Source organism: Phyllostomus hastatus, unplaced genomic scaffold, assembly GCF_019186645.2.
Source record: "Phyllostomus hastatus isolate PE091 unplaced genomic scaffold, TTU_PhHast_1.1 phas_scaffold_55, whole genome shotgun sequence".
NCBI classification, from domain to species: domain Eukaryota; kingdom Metazoa; phylum Chordata; class Mammalia; order Chiroptera; family Phyllostomidae; genus Phyllostomus; species Phyllostomus hastatus.
In genome coordinates this window covers 14,722,240-14,749,776 of record NW_025334035.1, presented here as the reverse complement: position 1 = coordinate 14,749,776, position 27,537 = coordinate 14,722,240, and the positions used below count along the sequence as shown (strand labels likewise).

The 27,537-nt window shown below is 43.2% G+C and overlaps 1 protein-coding gene across 1 annotated transcript in view; it reads right to left on the bottom strand.

Annotated features, from left to right (window-relative positions):
• The window catches only part of TNFRSF13B (TNF receptor superfamily member 13B), a 41,762-nt gene that overhangs the window by 10,186 nt on the left and 4,039 nt on the right, over positions 1–27,537 (bottom strand). Inside the window, exons 2-3 of the mRNA XM_045823995.1 lie at positions 8,321–8,443; positions 5,481–5,726 (exon numbers count right to left, since the gene is read on the bottom strand). Of these exons, the coding sequence (XP_045679951.1) occupies positions 5,481–5,726; positions 8,321–8,429 (355 nt within the window). The 5' untranslated portion in view covers positions 8,430–8,443. The remainder of the gene's footprint in view (positions 1–5,480; positions 5,727–8,320; positions 8,444–27,537) is intronic.

The window sequence follows — 27,537 nt, the reverse complement described above, 5'->3', positions numbered from 1 at the left end:
TGAGTCTTATCCATCTGCTGTCTGTCCCATCAGACTGTGACTTGTGTGGGGTTGGGGACAGGATCGGCCTTGCTCAGGCTGCCTCCCCCATGCACATCACACCCTCTGCGGTAATGAATCACATTAATGAATGACAGTCTGAGAGGACGGATGGGAGACCAGAAGCAGGGTTAAGCTGGGGCCCACAGTGGTGAGGAGTGAGTGGAGGCGGCAGGCTTCGGTGAACCCACCATTACGTGTAGCTGGATGTGGCTTGGTCACATAGTGTCCTGCAGTCCCTGCCGTCAAACAGGCCCATACCTGGTCCCTCTCCTGGGCATGTGGCCCCATGCTTCTGTTTATGATCTACATCAGTCTCAGCTCCTGCCATGCCAGCACACTCAGGAGTCAGAGAAAAGAGCAGAACAGACCTAATCCCAGAACTCTGGAGAGACCTGGAGCTGGGCAGGCACTGCAGGACAGGGAACCAGGGGACCCTACAAGGGCTGATGGTATGAATGCAATGGCTGATGCATGCAGGGTCAGGCATGGCCATGCTGACTTAACTGTCTCCCCACCATGTCCTTACACAACCCCATCTAACTCATCCAGGAAGATCCATTCCCAGAGCCAAAATGAGGCTCCCAGCTTCCACCCAGTGCCCTCCAAGGATGGGCCTTGGCTGGTGGTCACAAACAGGAATGAGCAGTGTGTCCCATGGGCAGCAGGTTACCTTCAGGGAGTGATATCCTGTGGACACCACTGTGGGATTTTGCTCTTAGAGTGGAGAAACTTTGAGAACCCATAGACTGAGCCTGAATCCCAGCTCACTGTGCATTTTCTTTGCAACTTGCAGCAAGTAGCTTCAAATTTTGAGACTTAGTTTCTTGATCTGTCAAGTGGGTAGGATTGATCCAGATGGGAAGCATCAGAGGTGGGAAAGGTTCCAGGTTTGGCTGGAAGAATCAGATATGTCACCAACTACTGGGCAGGCATATAGGTCACTGGATATGGGAACAGCAGGCATGACCCCCTGCTTCCATGGTTCAGCTCTTCACCCCTCTGTACCCGTGCCCTCTGCATGGCAATCTTCATTCCTCCCATGAGAAAGAGGCTATGCTAGATTAAAATCCACAGTAAACTCACCATGGCTACAAATTTATTTGCCTCTTCTCCCCCCAAGAGATGGGATGTATTTGCCTCTCCTTGAATCTGGCTGGCTTTGCCACTTGAGAATGCAGAAGGCATGATCCAATGCAAGTTCCCAGCCTAGGCATCAAGAGGCCTTGCATTTTCTACCTCTTCCACTTCTACCATCAGGACCAGCTTCCCAGACCACTGATCTAGGAGGAGGATGAGAGACATATAGAGCAGAGCCACCTTTAGGTGGGCCAGCTGAGCACAAACTGGCCCCAGCCAAACCCCAGAGTCATGAGGAATAATGAGCCATCAAGTTCTAGTATCTTCGCACTAGGCTCTGGTCTCATGGAAATGATGTTATTATGAGGAAAGTCACAGTAATAGAAAGAAACCAACAGGCCCCCTGGGAGCTTCAGGCCCATTGCCTCTCCACTACCCAGCCAAGAGCAGTGTAAGCATTAAGTGTTTATGGATCCACATTATACCCCCTCCTATGCTTTCTGACACCACAGAGTAGGGGAGGTGAACCAAGAGGTGTTTTCTGGGAGGATAATTAGATCGTTTTCAATGCTTGGCACTTGGTAGATGCCCTCTTCAGGGGACACTTCTCATCATTTCCAAAGTGGCACACACAACCCATAAAAGAAACACCCCTGGGGTGCCTGGGTTAAGTGACTAGGGAGATGAGCCATAGGGACCCACTGGAAACCTACTTCATAAGGTTGCCCTGGCAAGACTGGAAGATATAGCAGATCTACCTAATACATAGAAACAAACAGAGGAGCAGTCAAAGTGAGGGGACAGAGGGACATGTCTCATCTGAAAGAAAGCACAAACTTCCATTAAAAAGAACCAAACAAAATGGAGTGAATTAATCTACCAGGAGTTGGTACCTGAAAAGAAGATAAACAAAATTGATAAGCTATTAGCCAAACAAATGAAGAAAGAAAGAGTGAGGGCCCAAATAAATAAAATCAGGAATGAAAGGGAAGTGATAACTGGTACCACAGAAATAAAAAGGATTAATATGACCAATCATATCCCAACAAACTGAACAACCTGGAAGAAATGGATAAATTCCTAGAAACATATAATCTTCTAAGTCTGAATCAGGAAGATACCTACCAACAAAATCGAATCAGTAATCCAAACTCTTCCACCAAACAGAAGCCCTGGACCAGATGGCTTCACAGGTGAATTTTACCAAACATTCAAAGAAGAATTACAACCTATTCTCAAACTGTTCCAAAAAGTTGAAGAGTAGATAGAGAGTCCCAAACTCATTTTACAAGGCCAGCATTACCCTGATATCAAACCAGACAGACATTACAAAAAAAAAATTTAGGCCAATATCCCTAATGAACATAGATGCAAAAATCCTCAACAAAATATTAGCAAACCACATTCAGCAATAAATTAAAAAGATCATGCACTATAACCCAGTGGAATTTATTCCTAGGATGCAAGTTTAGTTCAATATCTGAAAATAAACTAACATGATACACCAAAGAAAATGAAGGATAAAAGTCATATTATCATATCAACAGATGCAGAAAACCTATTTGAAAATATCTAAAATCCATTTATAATAAAAAGCAAAGTGGGAATAGAGGAAACATACCCTAACATAATAGAGACCATATATGCCAAACCCAGAACTAACATCATACTCAAAGATGAAAAGCTGAAAGTTTTTTCTTTAAGATTAAGAACAAGACAAGGTTGTCCATTGTCAGCACTCTTATTCAAGAAAGAGTGAGGGCCCAAATAAATAAAACCAGGAATGAAATATTGTATTGGAATTCCTAGACACAGCGATTGAACAAGAAAAAAATAAAAGGCATCCAAATTGGAAAGGAAGAAGTAAAACTGTCATTATTTGCAGATGGCATGATACTATATAAAGAGAACTCTAAAGATTCCACCAAGAAAAAAAATATTAGAACTGGTAAATTAATTCAGAAAACTAGCAGGATACAAAATTAATATTCAGAAATCAGTTGCACTTTTATACACCAATAACAAACTATCAGGAAAAGAAATTTAAAAAACAATTTCATTTACAATTGCATCAAAAAGAATAAAATACCTAGAAATAAATTTAATTAAGATGGTAAAAGACTTACACTCAGAAAACTTAAAGACATTGGTGAAATAAATTGAAGGAGATACAAATAAATGGAAGGATATACTGTGCTCATGAATGGAAAGAATTAACATCATTGAAATGTTTATACTACCAAAATCAATCTACGGATTCAGTGCAATCCCTATCAAATAACAATGTCATTTTTCACAGAACTGGAACAAATAATCCTAAAATTTATATGGAACCACAAAAGACCCCAAATACCAAAAGCAATACTGAGAAAGAAGAAGTAAGTTGGAGGTATCATGCTGCCTGATATAAAACTATACTACAAGGCTGTAGTAATCAAAACACCATTGTACTATCATAAAAATAGACACACAGATCAATAGAACAGAATAGAAAGCCCAGATATAAACCTACACCTATATTGTCAATTAATTTATGATAAAGGAAGCAAGAATATACAATGGAATAAAAATAGTCTCTTCAATAAGTGGTGTTAGTAAAACTGGACAGATTCATGCAAAAGAATAAAATTGGACCACTTTCTTACACCAAATACAAAAAATAAACTTAAAATGGATTGAAGACAAATTTAAGACCCCAAATTATAAAACTCCTAGAAGAAAACATAAGCAGTATACTTTCTGACATTGCTCTTAGTAATTTTTTTTTTGATATGTCTCCTTGAGCAAGGGAAATGAGAGCAAAAATAAACAAATGGGACTTCATCAAACTAAAAAGTTTTTGCACACTGAAGTAAACCATCAACAAAATGAAAGGAAAATCCACTGACTGGAAGAAGATATTCACCAACAATACATCTGATAGGGGGTTAATATGCAAAACATAAAAACTCATACAACCTAATACCAAAAAGACCAAGGAATTTAATAAAAAAAAAATGGGCAGAGGACCTGAACAGACATTTCTCCACAGATGGCCAATAGACATATAAAAAGACGCTTAACATTACTAATTATCAGGGAAATGCAAATTAAAACCACAGTGATATATGACCTCACACTTCTCAGAATGGCTGTCATTAATAAATCAACAAGTGTTGGTCAGAATGTGAGGAAAACGGAATGCTTGTGCGCTGTTGGTGGGAATGCAGACTGGTGCAGCCACTATGGAAAAGAGCATGGAGTGTCCTCAAAAAAATTAAAAATAGAGCTACCTTATAACCCAGCAATTCCACTTTTGGTATTTACCTAAACAAATCCAAAGCACCAATTTGGAAACATATATGCACCTCTGTGTTCACTGCAGCATTATTTACAATAGCCAGGATATGGAAGCAACATAGATGTCCACCAGTGGCTGAATGGAAAAGGAAGATGTGATACCTATTTACAATGGAATATCACTAAGCCATAGAAAGAATGGAATCTTGTCATTTGCAACATCATGGATGGACCTGGAGGATATTATGCTAAGTGAAATAAGTCAGACAAAGACAAATACTGTATGATTTCACTTATATGTAGAATCTAAAAAATAAAATAAATGAATAAACAAAACAGAAATAAACTCATAGTTAGAACATATTTATGGTTACCAGATTTGGCAGTGGGGAGGGGGTGCCAGGGAGGATAAAAAAAGTGAAGGGTTTAAGAAGTACAAATTTTGCCCTGGCTGGTGTGGCTCAGTGGATTGAGCACTGGCCTGTGAACCAAAGGGCTGCCAGTTCGATTACCAGTCAGGGCACATGCCTGGGTTGCAGCTAGGTCCCCAGTTGGGGGTATGCAAGAGGCAACCACACACTGATATTTCTCTCCCTCTCTTTCTCCCACCTTTTCCCTCTTTCTAAAAATAAATAGATAAAATCTTTTTAAAAAGAAGAAGTACAAATTTCCAGTTATAAAAACAGTCATGGTATGTAAAGAACAACACAGGGAATAGAGTTAGTAATATAGTAGGTACTATGTATGGTGTCAGGTGGCTACTACATTTACTGGGGGGGTTGCTTCATAAGTTATATAAATGTCTAATCACTGCACTGTACATCTGAAACTAATATAATATTGTATGTCAACTTTAATTGAAAAATTTTTTTTAATTTAGAAAAAGTCTCTCAATGATCAGGTGTTTTCTTCTCCGGCTTCCTACCTGCCTGCAGACTTCTGGGTATTTTGCCTATTTCATCTTTTTCACCCTGTGATGACCTTCTTTTACCTGGACTCCTGACTTCCCACTCTGAAGACCCTCTGTAGTTAGTCCTGGTGCCTGGCCTTCCACCCACTCACAAACCATGCAGGCAGCTTACCTGGACCTGCTTCTAAGCCTCTGTTCTCTGATCCCTGGTACCTTCCCCAGTTGTCTGATTTGGTTTCAGCTTTCCCGGTCTTCTGTCTCCTGAGCTCTGATTGGAGGGTCATGTGGCTCCGAAACTTGTTCTCACAGAAGTATGTGCACTGCTTAGGGTGACGTCCGCAGATAGAGGCACAGCTGATGCAGTCCCTCAGGAGCTGGTCATAGTACCTGCCTTGCTCCTTGTGACAGTTTAGTGACTCTGGGAGACAGAAATGAGTGATGCTAGTATGTAATGAAGACCTTTAGAAACTGTGGGTCTGGCCTCAAAGGGCATTCAAAGTTTTTAAAAAATCACAATCTATTTCCCCAAAAGCCATTCCATGGTAATCCTAGTCCTTTTTCAATATCCAAATGTAAGGAGGACAACAGTCCCCCAAGTATTGTTTTAACCATGTCACACAAATTTTGATATGTAGTATTTTTTATATCTAGTTTTAAATGTTTTTACCTTTCATTGTTATTTCTCCCTTGACCTACAAATTATTTAGAAGTGTATGCTTTAGTTGCTATACATGCAAGGACTTTTCAGTTATCTTTTAAAACTGATATATAGGCAATTATAGTGTCACTAAATTCCTTGCTTGCATTTTTCAAGCCTCATAAAGAAGAAAAATATTTTATGTCAAAATAAGGATTGGAGAGGCAAGCCAGCATTCTCCTTGGCAAGTTGGGAGAGGTGTGTGGAAAGAAGGTAAGAAAGCTCAAAATATTGGTAGTTCCTCTGCCTTAGTAATACATGAGAATTGTAGGAGTTTATATAGGCATCAGTGCCAAGCAGCAGAAGCCAAGCACAGCAAGAGTGGTCACACTTCCATTAAGAGAGCAACAGTGAGAGCATAAGCAAAATCTACACTTTCCCAGGGCATATTTCCATTGTCTTTAAAATAAGATCCTATTTATATAAAAATGTGGCTTCCATGGGGACTTCTAATGGCACGTTTCAGGGGCAATGCAAGACAAAAGTTAACAACACAGTCTTCCAAGCCAAGTAGTTCTACTACGTGCAAGTTGTAGGGTCTTAACTTCTGTATGCCTCAGTTTCCTCATTTCTAAGTGAGGGGTAATAACAACATTGACTTTTCAAGGTTGTTATGAGGATGCAAAGTCCTCAGCACAATATCTGACACATAACACATGAATGCTCAGTTAATGGAAGGTTTAAGTAGAATATTCACTGTGTCTCTTTGCAATACAAACACATGAACACTTATGCCCTTGACAGATTAATAAAAAGACCATAGAGATGGTGAAATCAGGATCTCAGGAAAGTCTCCAATGATCCTGATTTACCAGTGGCCTCCCCTGCCCTAGCCCTGCCCTGTTCCAGGGTTCTACTGAGCCACACAGGACCACTGCCACTGCCACTCATGAGACAGAGTTAGCCTGATGGCAGCAGTGTTCCTGGGGTTTTCTGTGACCTCCTTCCCTCCTCAGGGACCCTAGTGTGGCTGTTGCAGGTGGTGTGTGAGTTGCCCAGACCACCAACCCTCACTGCCTGACTCACAAACCTTTCCTCTGGCCCTTGATCTTCCCTGTTGTGTTTTCCCATGTCCATGCCTTTGCCCACACTTGCTCCTCTCCCCAGGGTGCCCTTCCTCCTCATCTGACTTTCACATCTGCAAGCTCTAACAATCCATTTCAGGGGGCATTTCCTTTAAGAACACCCCCCTGCTCCCCAACCTATCAGCTGGAGGTGGTTTCTTCCCTACTGTGGCGTTTTATGATATTTTACCTTTATAGCTTAATATGTAGTCATTTTTCCCATTACCTTCTCCCACCTTCTGTTATTGCATCATGTGAAATTCCTATTTTAAAGGGGCTAGAGAGTCCCATGAATACTTGCGGAATGACACCATGAGTATTTTACTTCATTAATGGATAATGACTCACAGTCATGGTTTTGGAGTCAGAGAATTCTGGCTCAGATCCTAACTTTTCCACCATCATGCTGTGTGATCTTGGGCAAATCATTAAGCCTCTCTGAGTTCCACTTAACAAGTATTTATGAAACACTTGTTATGTGTCAGGCTGACAGTCTGGCAGTTGAAACAGATGTGTAACAAATACACATGACAGATCATAGTACAAGTTGTGATAAGTTCCACTAAAGAAAAGAACAAGTAATGCAAAAAACAGCAAGCAAAATGTATTTTTCAAGACAATCAGAGAAAATTAGGTATGGCCTGAGTAAAGCAATGTTAAGGGATTATTTCTGGGGGTGATAAGATATTGATGTTATATTTTAAAGGCCCTGTGTGTTAGCAATTCATGTACAGGTAAGTGATATGAGGTTTTGGATTTGCTTTAAAATACAGAAGCTAAAACAACTGGTTGGGGAATAAAAAGGCAGAATTTTTAAAGCTGATTGCTGATGAGTAAACAGGAGTCCATTATGCTATCCTCTCCATGTTTGATAAATCTATAATAAAAAGTTTCAAAAGAAAGGAAGAACAGAGGACAGGGAACCTAATTTCTGTTGGGCAGTCAGACCTCTGGCATTTGGGCTGAGACCCTGAGGCTGAGTCGGAGACAGCCACGGGAAAAAGAATGAGGAAATGCTCTTTCACATGAAAGGTGCAAAGGCCTAAGGCAGGAAAGAACACAGTATGTTCAAGAAACTGCAGAGAGTCCAATGTGGCCAGGGCAGAGAGATGGAGGGCAAAGGGATGCCACACTGCACATGGCCTTCCACAACCCCTCCTCAGGCACCCAAGTGCAGTGGGTCCAGAGGGACCACAGGGAGGTAAAGATGGATGATCCAGCCACCCTCTTGGTTCAGGTCCCAGAACTCACTGCAGAAGGCTGTACAGGAATGTGGAATCCGATGGTTGCAGATGGATCTGCAGGAGTGGCAGACGTTCAACAGGTTGTCCCAGTACTGCTCACTGGGGCATGGCTCCATGGTGACGACAGGCCCTGTGGAGTGGAGGGGCAGGAGGCATAAGGGCAGCTGGCACACCACTGGAGGCTGGACAGCAGGTGACCTCTCCTGTTCATGTTCCCACTCTGTCTCAGGGGCAGAGGGGAACCTGGACAACACTGGCTCCCACCCCCTGCTGCAGTAGCTAGGGGACCTGGAGCAGCCACCTCACCTCCCTGAGCCTGCGTTTCCCGATCTCCCTCACATCAGCCATGGCCTCCTTGATGCTGTTCTCTGCCCTCTTTAATGTGCCATGCCTCTTCCTACCACGGGACTTTGTCACATGCTGTTCCACTAACGTAAAATGCCCTCTTCCTCCACCTCAGCTGGTTGTTTCCTCCTCTCCCGTTAGATCACTGCTTCAACTTCATCTCCTCAGGGGACCCTCTCTGACCCTCCCACCCGGACGGACAAGGAGAGACACCCTCCTTCTGCACACGGATATGCCCTTTAGTTGTCGCTTCACTTTTCTGAGTATGGTAATTTGATATTAACAGTGAGCATCATGAGGGTAGGGGCTCCATATAATTTTTTGTTCACTGCTGGCTCCTCAGAACTAAGATAGTACCTAGGATAAGTAGGTGCTCAATGAATGAATAAAAACAAAAGCAGGCCTAGCTAGTGTCTAGCATACAGCAAGCACTAAATAACTGACAAAGTCCCTTCATTTTTTAACTAAGGTATGACACACACACAATGTCATATGTAACATACACAAATGTCAAGTGTGCAGCTTGATAAATTTTTCTTTATGTGTACGGTAGTCCATCTTTTCTTGTGGGAGATACATTCCAAGACCCCCAGGGGATGCCTGAAACTGCAGAGAATACCAAACCCTATATATATTATTTTTTTCCTACACATACATACCTGTGATATGTGTTTAACTTATAAATTAGGTACAGTAATAGAGTAACAGCAATAACTTTAATAAAATAGAACATTCATAACAATGTATTGTAATAAAAGTTATGTGAATGTGGCCTCTCTCAAAATACCTTATTCTACTGTACTCACCTTTTCACGTAAAGAAAACAATTTATGGCTTCTCTTTGGTGTATCTGAATGGGGAGCATCACAGTCTTTGTGCTTTGAGGCCATTAAGTAAAGTAACACAAGCAGTGCAGCATAGCGACAGTGGCTCTGATAATCGAAGTGTGTGCAGTGGAGATGCTGGGCAAAGGGACGGAGCGGGACCATGCTACTCAGAATGGTGTGCAGCTTAAAACTTTATAAATGGCTTATTTCTGGAACTTTCCATTTAATATTTTTGGATCACTGCTTACTGGGGGTAGCTGAAACTGCAAAAAGCAAAACAGCAGGTAGGAGGGACTACCGTGCATCTGTGTCACTACTGCCCACACTAAGGCAGAGAACATGTCTCGCACCCTGAAGACTCCCTTGGGCCCTCTCCCGGCCAATACCCACTTTCAGAGGTAACTTCTCTCCTGACTTTTATCACCAGAGGTTGTTAAATTGCCCATTCTTGGGCTTTGATGTCTGTGTATGTTGGCCCCAGGAGGTATCAAGCACGCCTCCCTGTCGCTGGGCCTGTCAGCAACCCACCTGCAGTGATGAGTTTTTCTGCTGTGCGAACCTATTGCGTCCCTATCATGCTCTGTCTGATTCCATGACACTTGCTTCCCCAACAACTTCGCCTTTTAAACACCCTGCAAGGTACTTAATCTTCTTTTTTTTTAATGAAAGGAAGCTGAGAAAAGACCAGTGGCTCCCTGTTTAACATAGCAACTTAAACACCTGGGTTTATTTTCTTGCCCTCTTGGAACCCTCCTAAGATAGCAGGAAAAAATATTTGTTCTCAAAGAAAAGAGAATGGAAGAAGTTACTCTAGCAGGGGACAGATATCAACAGCATTTTGGAAGATGAGAGGCAGATGGTGAGGATGAGTGACTTTGGTCTAAGATCTCTCTGCTCTGGTGTCCCTAGAGGGGACAGAACCCTGGGCAATTTCTTGAACTGGAGGCATCAAGTATCTCTGACAGTGGGGAATGGGAAGGCAAAGTAATGAAGAAAGTATTGGTTAGATATTTATATAAAGGGGGCTTTACCTCAGTCAGATTCTCATCTCCTGGCAGGCAATGGCCCCTTGCACTCCAGGCAGAAGATCAAAGGTCTCCTCAGACACTCTCTCCGAGGCACTAGGGGACCAAACCCCCAAGCCAGGCATGTGCCCTGACCGGGAATTGAATTGGTGACCTTTTGCTTTTCAAGAAGACTCCCAACCTGAGCCACATCACACTGGTCATGGTGTGGCTAGGTTTTTTAAAATGTCTTCTTCGCCATCCTAGTGTAACGGGGGAGCGGCCCCACTGGAAAGGGGGAGGGGTGGAGAAGCACTCAAGACTGTGACTGACTGGGGGCTGAGTTGCTAGAGGGATTGCTAGTGATGCTGCCATAGCACTCCAGGACCTACCTGTCCGGGAGCTCAGTAGATTTGGGGTTGGAGGTGGGGGTGGGGAGGCTCAGGAAGAAGTTAGCGGGGAGGCTAGGGCACAGACAGAGGGAGACTCAGCCAGCAGACTGGGAGAGGGCCAGGGTTACAAGCCCTGTGCTCCTCCCCTAGGTGGGAAGCCATGGCAACTGCTGCCCATCCATGCCCCACACCTCCAGCTCGGGCCCACAAGCCCCACGCCCCATCCCAAGCAGGAAGCCATAGTGGCTGCTACCTGCCTGTGGCCCATGCCAGTGTAGGCCATTTGGCTACAGCCCCAGTGCAGCCAGGGAGGGCCAGGCCACATGTTCCTCCCTGAGCAATTCACACCTAACCCAGAGCACTGGCAGTGCCAGGAGCAAGGCCTGTAACAAGGGGGCAGCAGGGTAGGGATAGGAGATTAGGGCCAAGAGGGCCTGGGAGGCAGGTCCCTGGAGGTGGCCTGTGGTCCTTCCCTGGCATGAAAATCTGCAAGAAACCACTGTGGTGGCCACCCAAAAGCAGGTTGCTTGCTCTCCTAGCAGCAGGGACAAGAGTGGGCATCAAGTGTGTGTGTGTATGTGTGTATATATATATATATATATATATATTCCATTTGCCTTTCCATCAGACTCTTGTCTCCAGAGTTGCGGTTTATGGGTGGCAGGAAGTGGGACCCCACTTGTTTGGTTACAGCAGTGGCACCCAATGTGGGTCCCTAGCTGCTTGTGGCAGGTCAACTGCCACCCCCTCTACCAGGGAGTGGGACTGTGAGACTTCCCAGTTGCTGGGAATTTCTCTATACAACTGTTGGGGCGTGAGCCACTTAAACATGCCTGATAGGTAGAAAGGAAACAGGTCTGGGAAAGTAATAGACTGGGAAGGAGGAAGGATCACTTGAATTTTAGGCTGTGAACTGGAGTCCAGGTGAGAAGCCTCCCCACTGGCCATTGTTGGGGAGGCCATTGCTTGAGTTCACTGATTGTGAGACTGGCTGACAGAAAAACTTGCTGGTGAGCATTTGTTGAAATAATGGAGTTGTAGATGCCAATATTCTCTGTATGTTCCCAGGTTGCCTGGCTTCTTTTGGTCATAGGGTTGGGCCTGTTGTGTATCTGGGCCAGCAGAAGCCATTCCGAGTTGGTTCCTGGAGGGAGCCCACTGTGTAGATTTTAGCGGACTAGGGTATGTATAGCCATTATCCAATGTCTAAGGAAGTGTTGGTTTATTACTGTAATACCCTGTGGCCTATGTATGTTTTGGATTATGGGGAAAGGTGGCCCATGGGTGATTCCCTAGATCACCATACTATTATGCAACTGGAACAGTATTGTCAACAGTTGCATAAATGGGATGAAATCCACTATTTCAAGGCATTTATGTCATTGCATAACAGGGTCTCACCAGAGACAGAGGTCCACTTAATGGTGCAAAGAAGTCAAAGGCCCTTAAAATGCCTTTCTGACTGTATAAAGGAAGAAAATGAGAATGAGGAAATAGGCCTCATTAATGCTCTAAATTCAAAAGACACAAGTTTCATGGCAGGAGGTCTCCCTCTGTTGTCATCCCTCCTGCAGGCTACCAATGAAATAGGGCCTGAAGAGCCATTGGCCACACCCCTGTATGATGAAGGATGGGTCTCCCCCTTGAAGACCCATAAGGGTACCCAATTTGACCAGGGAGCCTCCCTATCAGGAACAAAGCAGTTTCCTTTGAGGCAGTATCCTATAGGTGGAATAAATCAGGAAGGCCAGCTGGATGGCTACTATTGGGCCCATACTCCATTCTCCACTTCAGACTTGCTGAATTGGAAGAATTCCAGCCTTTATACAGGGATGATCCTCAGAGAATGGCAGACCTTATCACCTCCATTTTTGCCACTCATCACCCAACACAGCCAGGTCTACAGGCTCTTCTCAATGCTTAGTTAATAGCAGATGCGAGACAGCTGGTTATAAATAAGGCTAATGAAAAGGCCCAATTCCCTTGGATCTCATTAGGATTCCAAGAGAATCCTAATGGGATCCCCAACCCAGCTGAGGTAATGCCCTTGACAGAGCCTGGCTGGAACCCAAATGGTGGGGACCTACCCTTCCTGGAACATTACAAAAAGTGTATTCTGGAAGGGCTTAAGGAAATGGTGCCTAAGGCAAGGAGCCTGAACATGATACTAGCTCTTTGGCAAAAGCCAGATGAGGACCCATCTCAAGTTTTGGGAGAGGATCTGTCAGGCGTATGGAAAGTACACTTTCCAGAGTACAGATTCTCTGATGCTAATCCGTAGGCACCAGAGAATGTGCAAATGGTGAACATGACTTTTATTGGGCAAAGTGCCCTGGATATCAGAAGGAAACTCTGGTGTTTAGATGGGGCATTGGAAAGAATCCCTCTCAGCTAGTAGACTTAGCCTTTAAAGTCTACAGTGCCTGGGAAGCAAGGAAGATAAAGCAGGCCATGATGTTCTTAGAAATAGGAGGCGAGACCAGAGGAAGCAGTGGGACCCTAAAGACAAAAAAGAGGCTCACTAGGTGCTAATCAATGTTCTTATTGCAAGGAGGCGGACCATTGTAGAAAGGAGTGCTTGAAACTCAAAAGGGAAAGTAGGGGTGGAAACCCTCTTGGAAATGCTGAAAAGGTGAGGGGAGTCTGATGATGAATGAGGATGAGCCCAGGGGCTCTTTTGGACATCTCCCAACATAGTACTGTATTACCACAGTACTGTATCAGGCACAGTTGATGGTGGGGAACAAGCCAATTGATTTTCTCGCAGATATGGGAGCTACATACTCAGTGCTGAATACAAAAGTAACCAAGGAAAGCTCAGATACAGTAATGGTTACTGGAGTGACAGGACAATTACAAAATCAGGCATTCCTTCAACCTCTAGAATGCCATCTTTGTGATCAAAAGATCATACATAGTTTTCTCAACATGCCAGACTGCCCTATTTAATTGCTGGGCTAAGATTTAATTTGCAAACTGCATGCACAAATAACTTTTTCTCCTGAAAAGCAGCAACTATGTATAGAGGTCCTACTGGAAGATGCCCTCCAGCTCCAGGTGCTTCTGACCTGTCTGGAAGGTCCCAGAGGTGAACTCTTCCCACTTGAGATCTATGAACAGGTGGATCAAACTGTTTGGACTGATGGGACCCCAGGTAAAGTGGTTAACATCCAACCCATAAAAGTTAACCTAAAAGAGGGGGCACAGATTCCCATGGAAGAAGTAGTACCCCCTCAAAAAGGAGGCTTTAGAGGGGATTCAGCCAGTATTTCAGAAATTCTTAAAATCAAGACTAATTCGGTCATAACAAGCTCCCTATAACACTCCCATTTTGCCAGTCAAAAAGCCTCACTTGGATGAATATCAATTTGTGCAGGATCTTAGAGCCATAAATGACATTTTTCAGGACATTCATCCTATGGTGCCTAATCCCTACACTCTGTTGACCATGGTGCCTGGAAATAGCATATGGTTTTCAGTCCTATACTTGAAGGATGCCTTTTTCTGCATCCCAATAGACGAACAGGCTCAACTACTGTTTGCCTTTGCATGGCAGGAACCAAAAACAAAAGCCACACTCCAGTGCTGCTGGACTGTGCTGCTGCAAGGACTTAAGAACTCTCTGACTACATCTGGTAAAGCCAATGACTTAAGGGATATTCGATTGAAATCAGGAGTTCTTCTACCATATGTAGATGACACATTGTACCTAGCAGCACCTATGAGGACTGCTTACTCAACACCATTACAGTCCTAAATCATTAGGAAAAGGGGGATATAAGATATCACCTCACTACTTCCAGCCAAGATGGAGGCACAGGTAGACGCACCGTACCTCCACACACAACCAAGATTGGAACAACAATAATTTAGAGGCAGAATAACACCCAGAACTGATAGAAAATTTATCTGAATGGAAGTCAGACAGCCAAGAAGTTAAAATAGACCTGTTCATCTGGACACATGGGGGGGCAGAGACAAGCAGCCGGGCATGGGTCGCAGAGTGGAGAACAGGGAGAGTTGGGTGCATAAGGCAACCAGCAGCACCTAAGGCATCTGGGGCATGCAAGATAGCAGCAGGTGGACCCTGAGTATGAAAGCGGCAGCTGGCAGACCCAGTGAGGTGGCGATTGTGGAGCAGGGCAGAGTGCGCATCCCAGGATCCCAGGGAAGAGACTGAGGTCCCACAGAAAATGGAGCTACCACCATTGTTCCCTCTCGACCCTGCCCTCACATACAATGTCACAATCTAGGAACTGGGGTGCCCAGCCCTGGTGAACACCTAAGGCTCCGCCCCTCACCATAACAGGAGTGACCAGACCAAAAAAAAAAAAAAAGAGAGAGAGAGAGATGGCTCAAAAAGAAGAACAAATAAGTGCCCCAGAACTCATCCTACTGAGTGACCAAAAGATAGCTAACCTATCAGATGCACAGTTCAAAACACTGGTGATCAGGAAGCTCACAGAATTGGTTGATTTTGGTCGCAAATTAGATGAACAAATCCAGGTTACCATAAAAGAAATGAAGGAAAATGCATAGGGAACCAATAGTGATGGGAAGGAAACTGGGACTCAAAACAATAGAGTGGACCAGAAGGAAGAAAAAAACAACCAAACAGGAAAGAAAAGAGAAATAAGAATTTTAAAAAATGAGGAGAAGCTTAGGAACCTCCAGGACATCTTTAAACATTCCAACATCCGAATTATAGGGGTACGGGAAGGGGAAGAGGTAGAGCAACAAGTGGAAAATTTATTTGAACAAATAATAAAGGAGAACTTCCCCATTCTGGCAAAGGAAATAGACTTCCAGGAAGTCCAGGAAGCTCAGACAGTCCCAAAGAAGTTGGACCCAAGAAGAAACACACCAAGGCACATCATAATTACATTAGCCAAAGTAAAAATGAAGGAGAGAATCCTAGAAGCAGCAAGAGATAAGGGGACAGTAACCCACAAAGGAGTTCTCATCAGACTGTCAGCTGATTTCTCAAAAGAGACCTTACAGGCAAGAAGGGGCTGGAAAGAAATATTCCAAGTCATGAAAGACAGGGACCTACATCCCAGATTGCTCTATCCAGCAAAGCTTTAATTTAGAATGGAAGGGCAGATAAAGGGCTTCTCAGATAAGGTCAAGTTAAAGGAGTTCATCATCACCAAGCCCTTATTTTATGAAATGTTAAAGGGACTTATCTAAGAAAAGAAGATTAAAAAAAAACATGTATAGTAAAAGGACAGCAAACTCACAATTATTAACAACCACACCTAAAGCAAAACCAAAAGAAACTAAACAAACAACTAGAACAGGAACAGAACCACAGAAATGGAGATCACATGGAGGGTTAGCAACAAGGGAGTGGGAGGAGGAGAGAGGGGGAAAAGGTACAGAGAATAAGTAGCATAGATTGTAGGTAAAAATAGACAGGGGGAGGGTAAGAATAGTATGAGAAATGTAGAAGCTAAAAAACTTATAAGTATGACACATGGACATGAACTAAAGGGGGGAAAGTGGGTGGGAGAGGGTGTACAGGGTGGAGGGGAGAGAAGGGGGGAAATGGGACAACTGTAATAGCATAATCAATAAAATATATTTTTTAAAAAAGATATCACCTCACAAAGCCTAGATTTGCATATAAGAAGTGGCATACCTAGGATTTCAACTGAAACAGGGATTTGTTGTAACAATCCATTGTTACACTAAAAAATCCCAGAAAACTGAAGGCAACTTCATTGGTTCTTAGGGATTATAGGGTTCTGCGAAATTTGGATTCCAAACTTTGGACTCATAGCAAAACCACTGCATGATTCCTTAGAAGGACTGGGCTCTGAACTTTTCAAATGGACAAGAGACTATCAGGTATCATTTGATACCTTGAAGGAAAAGCTAGTTTCAGCTCCTGCCCAATTTGCAGAAGCCTTTCAAACTGTATGTTCATGAAAGGCAGGGAATCAAACAAGGTTTACTAAGCCAGGCTCCAGGAAATATTCCCTGACCCATAACCTGTCTCTTACAGAAGTTGGATCACATGACAAAGGGATGGCCACCATGTCTTTAAGCAGGGGCAGCTACCTGTGACATTGTACAGGAAGCCGAAGATTTCACTTTGGGACAGCCTACTGTGGTATTGGTGCCATGCCAAGTACTAACTTTATTGTAACAGAAAGGAGGGTATTGGCTAACAGCAGGGCACATGGGGAAATACCAGGCCATTCTGTTGGACACCTAAATCTACCCTTCAGACTACCACAACTTTGATTCCAGCCACTCTGTTCCCAGACACAGGGAAACTCAGCCCCCTACCATGACTCCTTGGAATTATTGACCACGCTTATTCTAGCAAGCTTGATCTACTGGACCAACCATTGGTGGCACCAGACTGGGAGCTGTACACAGAGGGAAGAAGTTTCATGGACAACAGCTAATGACGAGCTGGGTACACAGTAGTCAACTTAGACAAGGAGATAGAAGCCCAAGCACTTGCACCAGGAACCTCAGCACAGAAAGTTGAACTCATAACCCTCAGGAGAACCTTAGTATTGTCCTGGGGAAAGAAGATTAACATCTACATGGACTCCAAGTATGCCTTTATGGTAGTCCATGCCCATGGAGCAATATGGAAAGAGAGAGGACTCTTAACCTTAGGGAACAAGGATGTTAAACATGCAGAGGAGATTTTACAATTGATAGAGATGATGAATCCACCAGACCAGGTTGCTATAATGTACTTCCCAGGATACCAAAAAGATGGTTCCCAAACAAGCCAGGGAAACCAAATTGCTGAAAGCAGCAAGACAAGCAGCCAGAGGGCTGCAACACTTAGGGGTTTTGATCACTTGCTTGGACTTGGCAAAATTTAAACCTCATTTCATGGAACAAGATGAGGAACAAGTCCATGCATGAGGGTTCACTAACACTGGTCCCAATTCTATGTGGAAGATCAACACCGCTGTATGATCTTACCGCCCAAATCTTTAGTGTATCCTATCCTCAAGCACCTACATAAAGGGACCCATTATGGAAGGGATGCTTTGATGGGCCTCATTAGTCCACTTTTAAAAAGCCCCCATTTACAAAGGACCATTCAGAGGATTACCCAAGGCTGTCAGATACGTGCCAAAAAGCAATCCTAAGATGGAACACACTGAAGCTGAAAAAGGAGCGTAATATAAAGCATTACACCCATTTGAGGACTGGCCAGTAGACTATGCAAATGCCTAAAACCAGAAGGAATTTCAAATTTTTATTAGTTTTTGTAGACATTTTTCCAGATGGATAGAAGCATACCCCACTAGAACTGAGAAGGCAACTGAGGTAGTGAAACTTAAAGAAATAATTCCCAGGTTTGGACTTCCTCACAGCATTCAGAATGACAATGGACCATCATTCACCCCCAATATCTCCCAGAAGGTTGAATAGGCACTGCAAATAAGATTGAAACCATATGCATCCTGGAGACCTCAATCTACAGGAAAGACTAAGAAAAATAATCACACAGTAAAGAGGACCCTGGCAAAAATATTCAAGGAAACATATTTGCAATGGGACCAGGCACTTCTCATTGCTTTGCTCTGGATTAAGATAGCACCCAGAAGTGGGCTTAAGTTAAGCTCTTTTGAAGTACTTTATGGGAGACCCTTCCAATCTTGGTTCTGGGAATGCCCCCCCTCTCCAGATTTGGAGCATGAGTGGAAAGTTAAGCAATATGCACAACATTTAGGGCAAACACTAACCATTCTGCACAAGTTTGCTCATTGCAGGTCTGCCTACCCATCTGACAAGCTCTTCTTATACCTTTTCCAACTGGAGGACTGAGTCATACTAAAGACTTGGAAGACTCAAGGACCTGAACAGCAGTTAGCCAAGCAATAGACTGGTCCCTATGATACCCTTCTGACAACACATTCTTCTCTGAAGCTCATGGGAATTAAGCCTTGGATCCACCACACACGAATAAAATGGGCATGACCTGAGCAAGGTTTGAACCCTGCTGCTGTGGTTGATGCTGAAAAGGAAAGCTGGACCTGAACTGGAAGGAGATTTGATATTTCTACTTCAGAAGAAAACAGCAGGCCCCAATGCAAAATGACAATGTTCCTTTACTTTATTAATGTGTTTGCATATTTAGGGACTTTTAGCTTGCAGATACTGAGTTTGAGTGTGGTCCATCCCATCATTAACGAGAACAAGGATTGAAAGTGAGTTATGGTTATCCCTAAGTGAGTAAGAAGGTCTATGAAGGTTGCAGAAGGTGTGTAGAAAGTTGTAAGGCGTATATAAAGCTTAAAAAAAAGCAGGGGCCGGGGGGTTGTGATACCCCCTGGGGGGGTAGAGGCCATAGATAGGTGTGAAATGTTTTTTGAAAGAAAAGAAACATCAGTGCTTGGGTTAAGTTATTCATTGCTTTGAGTTTTGTTTTGTTTCTTGCTTTCTGGTCATTTGGGAACTTGGGGAATTTAACAGTTTTGTTTATACTGAGAATCCTCTGTCTCTGTAGTTTGGATCCTCATGTCATTTGGACCTCATAAAGGTCATTTGCAGTACTGGTTAGCATGAGAACATGTCTTTGCCATTTGGGGCTTTATGCCATCTGAGTATAACAAAAGTCATCTTGTGCCAGTTACAGCAGGCTGGGGCAAGGGATCATGTCTGCCATGAGACTAGCTGGTGAGAGCTTATGTCTCTGCCAGGATACCAGTGGACACACTGGTAGATGAGAGAATACCTCTACCATTGGGGCTTCATGCCACTGGTGCTGGGTAGAATTGAGTTGGGGTGAGAACATATCTTTGTCATTTGGGGCTTTATGCCATTTGGGACCTAGAAAATGTCATCCAGTGCTAGATAGAGCCAGCTGTGGCAAGAGAATGTCTCCACCATCACAACTTTGTGCCATTTGGGACATGAAAAAGGTTGTATGTGTGACCAGCTAGTGGGACCAGTTGGTGGGAGACAAGATTAAGGCTAATTTAAGTCCCTTCTCATTTTTTATTCTTTGTAATTGTTTTCTTCAAGATTTTATTTGTTTATTTTTAGAGAGAGGAGAAGGGAGGGAGAGAGAGAGAGAAACATAAATGTGTGGTTGGTGCTCATGTTCCTCCTACTGGGGACCTGGCCTGAAATCCAGGCATGTGCCCTGATTGGGAATCGAACCAGTGACCCTTTGGTTCGCAGGCCGGTGCTCAATCCACTGAATCACACCAGCCAGGGCTATAATTCAGTTTTTTGCTTTGGATTTTTTTGGTTTCTGTTTTGAAATGAAATTCAGGTCCCTAAGGGTTAAAACTTTACAATAGGTTAGAGAGTAAAGCAATGAAAGATATAAGGCATGGAAGTGTAATTTTGGCACATAATGGAAAGACAAGGATTTTCCTTTTTGCTTTGTATTTTTTCTCCCTACCTGATCCATCTAGAACTTGGCATTCTTAATAAATAATGTTATAAAATTTTATTTGCATGAAACTGATAAGATGGTTTCAAATTATGGTTTTTAATAACCAAGACTTTGACTGGAATGTCATTCCTGAAGAAGGCATGCCTGGGCTCTAGCTGTTACCAGAAAGCCTTGAGGAACTAAGATTGACTTTGGAAGCTAAGAAAAGCCCACTGGAGAAGTTGCCTGTTACCTTGTTTGGTCTTGTGGCTAACTGTCCTGTGAAGCTAGGAGTTCCTCCTGCCACTGCAACCCCCACAGATTTTTTTAGTCAAGAGGTTTTGAGGCTTTATTTCCTCCACACTGGAACCCTGGCTGCAGTTTGTCTAACACCCCAATTGTTCCTCCCTGTTTATCAGCATGCAAATGTGGGGCCGCCTATTCTGCCGGCTGCCCATTCTGCCAGCCATCACCTTACCCACTCTGGTCCTCCAGCCACTGCCTCTCCCTGGCTGCCCATATCTGATCCTCCTACTGGTGTGGATGAATATTTCTTCTTTAACTCCTTGGTTGTCAGACTTGCATACAGTTCAATTTTCTGGCACCTCTGGTTAATTTTTGTTTCTAAATTTGCTGTTGTCCTTCTTTTGGTTGTGTGAGGAGGCAAAGTGTACCTGCCTATGCCTCCATCTTGGCTGGAGATGTCTTCAAGAGAACATTTTAATGGTTGTCTGATGGGAAGGGGGCATGAGAGTTGGGCAAAAATATGAAGAAATTAAGTAGTACAAATTGGTAGTTGCAGAATAGTCATGGGGCTGTAAAGTACAGCACAGGAAATAAAGTAGCCAAAGAATATATATATATGACCCATGGACATGGACAATGGTGTGGGAATTGCCAGAGGGAATGGCAGTGGGGATGGGTGCAGGGGAGCAAAGGGGGAAAACTGGTACAACTGTAATAACATCATAATAAAATATAATTTAAAAAAAGAATGAAAAAATCTACAGTCATTTTAATTGATACACAAAAACCATTTCACAAAATTCAAAACTTTTTCATGATGAAAACACTCAGTGAAGTAGAAACAGAAGAAAACCTCCTCAACATGACAGAAGCCGTATATGAAAAACCCACAGCTGACATCATATTCAATGCTGAAAGAGTAAAAGCTTCTCCCCTAAGAGCAATAAGACAAGAATATCTGCTTTTACTACTTTAATCACCAGAGTACTGAAGTTCTAGCCAGAGCACTTAGGCACAAAAAAGAATGAAAGGTATCCATATAGGAAAGCAGAAAATAAAATGATCTCTGTTTACAGATAACATAATTTTACATGTAAAAATCTCTAAAAATCACACACAGAAATAACTGTTAGGCGTAATGAAAGAATTTAGTAAGCTGCAGGATACAAAAGCAACACACAAAAATAAGTTCCATCCTGATTTCAAAACTTACTGCAAGCTAAAGTAGTAATACTGTATAACGTGATACTGGAATTAAGACAGATACACAGACTGGTGCAATAAAATAGAACCCAGAAATAAACTCTCACATATGGTCAACTGATTTTCAGTGGAGTTGCCAAAACCTTTCAAAAGGGAAAAGACAACCTTTTCAACAAATAGTGCTAAGAACTAGATATGCACATACAAAAGGATGAAGTTGGACTCTTACCTTACAACATAAACAAAAGTTAGCTTAAAATACATAAAAGACATAAACTTATGAGTTAAAACTATAAAACTTTTAGGAAAAAGTAGGGGAAGTGTTCATGCATTGAATTTGGCAATGACACTTTGGATATGACACCTAAATAAACTGGACTTCATAAAAGTTAAAAACTTTTGTGCACTAAAATATACTATCAGGAGAATGAAAAGACAATTCACAAAATGGGAGCAAATATTTGCAAATCATATCTCTGCTAAGGGATATCCAGAATACATCAAGAACTCTTAAAACTCAATTTCAAAACAAAAACAAACACAAAACTCAAGTCAAAATTCTGCAAAAGATTCCATTCAACATTTCTCCAAAGAATATATATCACAGTCAATAAGCACACAAAAAAATGTTCAACATCACCAGTCATGAAGAAAATGTAAATCAAAACCACAATGAGATACCACTCCACCACCATCACAACAACTATTATGAAAAAAGGAATGTGGAGGCTGGTCTAGCAGCACACAGGGCTCAGCGCCCTGCAGGTGTGAGCATGCCCCAGCGGTGGGCGCAGGGCAACTCTGCTGGCTGGCAAAAGTGACTCAACCCGGGAAAAAGAGACCATCAGTGGCCGGGAGACATGACGTCATCTGTGCCCTCCACTTTCGGGCCTGCCAGGAGGAGCACACGAGGCCGAGGCCGCCGCCGGTAGAAGCTTCCACCGACCCCTCCAAGGTGGAGCCTGTCTGCTGAAGAACCAGAGATGCAGGAAGATGGCAAGGCCCTTCGGAGAGAATAGAAAACTAGGTTGCCCGGAAGGGGAAACAAATAACAAGTTCAGAATCCCCAGTGCACCCAAGAGGCCTCCTTCGGCCTTTGTCTTGTTTTGTTCTGGGTATCCGACCAAAATCTTAGAGGAGCATCCCCCCCCCCCGCCCCACAAGCCTGTATGAGGGCGATGCTGCAAAGCCCCAGGGAGTGACGCAGGGCGTTGTGGCAGGGGAGGCGCAGCCAAGGGAAGTGGGAAGGCGGCTCCGCCCAAAGAGGCGCAGGGGTGGGGTCGCTGTGGCTCAAGCTAAAGGCAAGCAAGCCTTAGGAGGCAGAGAAGGTAGCCTCAAGGCTGATAATGGCGAGAAAAAGAGGGAAGATGAACCGGAGGAGGAAGATGGTGATGATGAATAAGGTGATTGTTGCGCAGTTTTTTTCTTGTCAATAAAGCATTTAACCACCCTATACACAGCTCAATCCTTTTAAAGGAAAAATTTTGAAATGTAAGGCTGTGTAAGGGTTGTTTTTATACTTACTGCACGGTGTCTTTCTGTCTGGTGAACACCCTATCAAATGTGACCTTAACACGGCGCTGTCCCTGTGACATCCTAGCTGCTCGCGCCCCGTGGGGGCTGGTGCACCCACAGCCTGGAGTGGGGAGCATGCGCTCGCAGGGGCGTGGCGCCTGTCAGGCCTGTGTGAGCGTGGCAGTTTGTCCGGCCTTAGTTCTCACAGATGCAGCTTCTACAGAATCATTCTGTACACTGAATATGACTCGGTAATTCAAAACGAAACAAAATGAAACAAAACAAAACTGTTTTGTTGACATTCTGAATGCTTCTAAGTTAATACAGTTTTCTTTTAAAAAAAGGGGAAAATAGCAAGTGTTGGAGAGGATGTGCAAAATTGGAAACCTCATGAGAATGTGAAGACATTCACATTATAGAAGACAGTTCAGCAGTTTCTCAAAATGTAAAATGGAACTGCCATGTGACCTGCCAATTCAACTTGTAGGTGTACATACAGATGCCTGTGCACCAATATTTATAGCAATATGATTTACAATAGCCAAAAAAGTACAAAACTGAAGTGTTTATCAACATGAAAGCATAAATAAAATGTTATATATACATGTATGTTAGAGTATTATTTAATTATTCAAGTGAAGTACGGACACATGGTACAACTTGGATGAACCTTGAAGACATCATGCCAAGTAATATAACCCAGACATGTGGGGACAAATATTGTATAATTACACTTATATAAGGCAACTAGAGTAATGAAATTCATAGAATTAAAAAGTAGATTAGAAGTCACCAAAAGCAAGGGAAAGATGGGGATTTGGCATTACTGTTTAATGGGCACAGAATTTGTGTTTGAGATGATGAGAAAGTTTTGGGTATAGATAGTGGTGGTGGTAATACAATAGAGAGCATGTACTTAATGCCACTAAATTGCACACTTAAAAATGATTAAGTGGTAAATTTTGTTACATATATTTTACCACAAAAAAGTGAACCAAGAAGGAAGAAGAAAGTGGAACAATGCTGCAAATTTATGACAGAAAATTATTTTCAGTCTAGAACAATGTATATTATCAATCAAGTATGGGTCAAATAAAGACATTATGAGGAATACAAGATCTCAAAAATGTTATCTTCCATCCACACACCATTTCTTAGTAAGCTACTGGAGTATGTGTTCCATCAAATCTAGGGAGTAAATAATAAATGAAGAGGGGGCTAAAAACAGGACCCATCTTGGAAAAGAGGTGAATATAGAAATCCTCAGAATGATGGAGAAGGAAGCCCCTAGGGACAGCTGCTTGTGGGTGTGGAGGGAATCCCATCCCAGCTAAAATAAGAGAAAAGAGGAGGAATTTCTCCAATGAAAACCTGGGAACAATAGATAAGTGAGGATGGTTAACCAATTGACAGTCTGGATCTGTCACAGAGCTGACACATGCAGAGAAAACTGAAGAGTTACCAATTCCTGGGAAATTATAGTAAATGTGAACAAAATTTACATTATCATAAATATGTAAACAACTATCAATGAGTAATTCAGAGGCTTTGAATTATGTCTACTACAGCATAGTTTTCTCATTTGCATGAGGACAGACAGATCATTGTCAAGGAACACAGGCAACAACAGGGCTTCTAGAGATGGGAGTGACAGGGGAAACTGCAGAACTTTTTAGATTCTGAAATAAGCCAATTAGCTGGCAGCAAAGGAAGCAGTCTATGAGCCCCCTGGTTGGCTAGAGGGATCCAAGACACTTTTGGTTGTTTACAGATTCTCTGGAAAACCCTGAGGGTGTTAATGTGGGCAGATGTGTCAGGCTGTCTGGCTGTAATGTCTGCTGGTCCTCCCACCTCCATCTGGGGTCACCATGTCCACCATAGGGTCAGCCCCACTCCCGGCAGCAGAGTTGTTCATGGTCTCTGTGGATCTAACTCAGCATTGTGCTGTGAGACACTGGGTGGAGGGGAGGTAATGTGTATGCAATGGCAATATAAGAGTTAAGCAAGACACTACCAGCCAAGATGGAGGCATTGGTAGACACACTGTGCCTCTTCACACAACCGAAAGAAGGACAACAACAATTTAAAAAACAAAAAAACAACCAGAATTGACAGAAAATCAAACTGTATGGAAGTCCGACAACCAAGGAGTTAGAGAAGACACATTCATCCAGTCCAGTAGGAGGGATGGATATGGGCAGCCAGGTGGAGAAGCCTTGCAGCAAGGCGGTGGCTAGCAGACCCAGGGAGGTGGAGGCTGGTGGAGCGGGGGTTCCACATTCGAGTGCAGATAAACCGGGAGGAACAACAGGGGAGCAGGACAGACCACACAACCCAGGATTCAGTGAGGGGAAATAAAGCCTCAAACCACTGATTGAAAACACCTGTGGGGATTGAGGGGCCAGTGGAAGAAACTCCCAACCTCACAGGAGATTTCGTTGAAGAGACCCACAGGGTCCTAGAACAGACACAAGCCCACCCACCTGGGAATAAGCACCAGAAGGGCCCAATTTGCTGGTGGGTAGCGGGGGAAGTGACTGAAATCTGACAGAGAGCAGAGTAAGCACCACTGTTCCCTCTCAGACCCCTTCCCCACAAAGAGCGTCATAGTGCAGCAATGTGGGTTGGCCCACCCTGGTAAACACCTAAAGCTCCACCCCTTACTAAGTAACAGGCAGGTGGAGACACACACACAAAAATGGCCCAAATGAAAGAACAGATTAAAGCTCCAGAAAAAATACAACTAAGTGACTGAGAGATAGCCAACCTATCAGATGCACAATTCAAAACACTGGTAATCAGGATGCTCACAGAATTGGTTGAATTTGGTTGCATTTAGATGAAAAAATGAAGGCTATGCTAAGTGAAATAAAGGAAAATGTACAGGGAACCAACAGCAATGGGAAGGAAACTGGGACTCAAATCAAAGGTGTGGACCAGAAGGAAGAAAGAAACATCCAGTCAGAAGAGAATGAAGAAACAAGAATTCAAAAAATGAGGAGAGGCTTAGGAACTTCCAGGACATCTTTAAATGTTCCAACATCTGAATTATAGGGGTACCAGAAGGAGAAGAGGTATAGCAACAAGTGGAAAATTTATTTGAACAAATAATAAAGGAGAACTACCCCAATCTGGCAAAGGAAATAAGACTTTCAGGAAGTCCAGGAAGCTCAGACAGTCCCAAAGAAGCTGGACCCAAGGAGGAACACACCAAGGTGCATCATAATTACATTAGCCAAGATTAAAATGGAGAGAATCCTTGAAGTAGCAAGAGAAAAGGAGACAGTAACTTACAAAGGAGTTCCCATCAGACTGTCAGCTGATTTCTCAAAAGAGACCTTACAGGCAAGAAGGGGCTGGGAAGAAGTATTCCAAGTCATGAAAGGCAAAGACCTACATCCCAGATTGCTCTATCCAGCAAAGCTTTCATTTAGAATGGAAGGGCAGATAAAGGGCTTCTCAGATAAAGTCAAGTTAAAGGAGTTCATCATCACCAAGCCCTTATTATATGAAATGTTAAAGGGATTTATCTAAGAAAAAGAAGATAAAAAATATGAACAGTAAAACGACAGCAAACTCACAGTTATTAACAACCACACCTAAAACAAAAACCAAAAGAAACTAGGCAAACAACTAGAACAGGAACAAAACCACAGAAATGGAGATCACATGGAGGGTTATCAACAGGGGAGTGGGAGGGGCAGAGAGGGGGGAAATGTACAGGGAATAAGAAGCATAACTGGTAGGTAGAAAATAGACAGGGGGAGGGTAAGAACAGTATAGGAAATGTAGAAGCCAAAGAACTTATATGTATGACTCATGGACATGGACTAAAGAGGGGGGAATGTGGGTGGGAGGGGTGTCGGGCAGAGGAGAGTGAATGGGGGGAAATGGGACAACTGTAATAGCATAATCAATAAAATATATTTTTAAAAAGAGTTAAGCAAGAAATCAATTCATAATGTCTAAAACTGAAAAGTCAAGAACTAGCAGTGTAAGCATATATTCTGAGAATCTATGAGAGTGAACCCAGCAAAACCACAAGGAACAATAGTTGGGAACTACCGACTATGTATCCCAAGTTGAGCATTCCCTAGCTGTGTGGCCTTGGGCAGAATTTCACCTCTTTGGAACTTGGTGTCCCTGTCCATAAAGTGGGACTGCCATTGTGAGCATTGTATGAGTGGCAAATGCTTGACCTTTCATGGTAGCAAACGCACACCAGTAAAGGCATAGCCCCCCAGAGCTCTTACATTCATTGACATTACCCTCCTCAAAATATGATGTGCTGTGTTTGCCAAAGCCTGGGTCTGGGCCAGGAAAAAAAT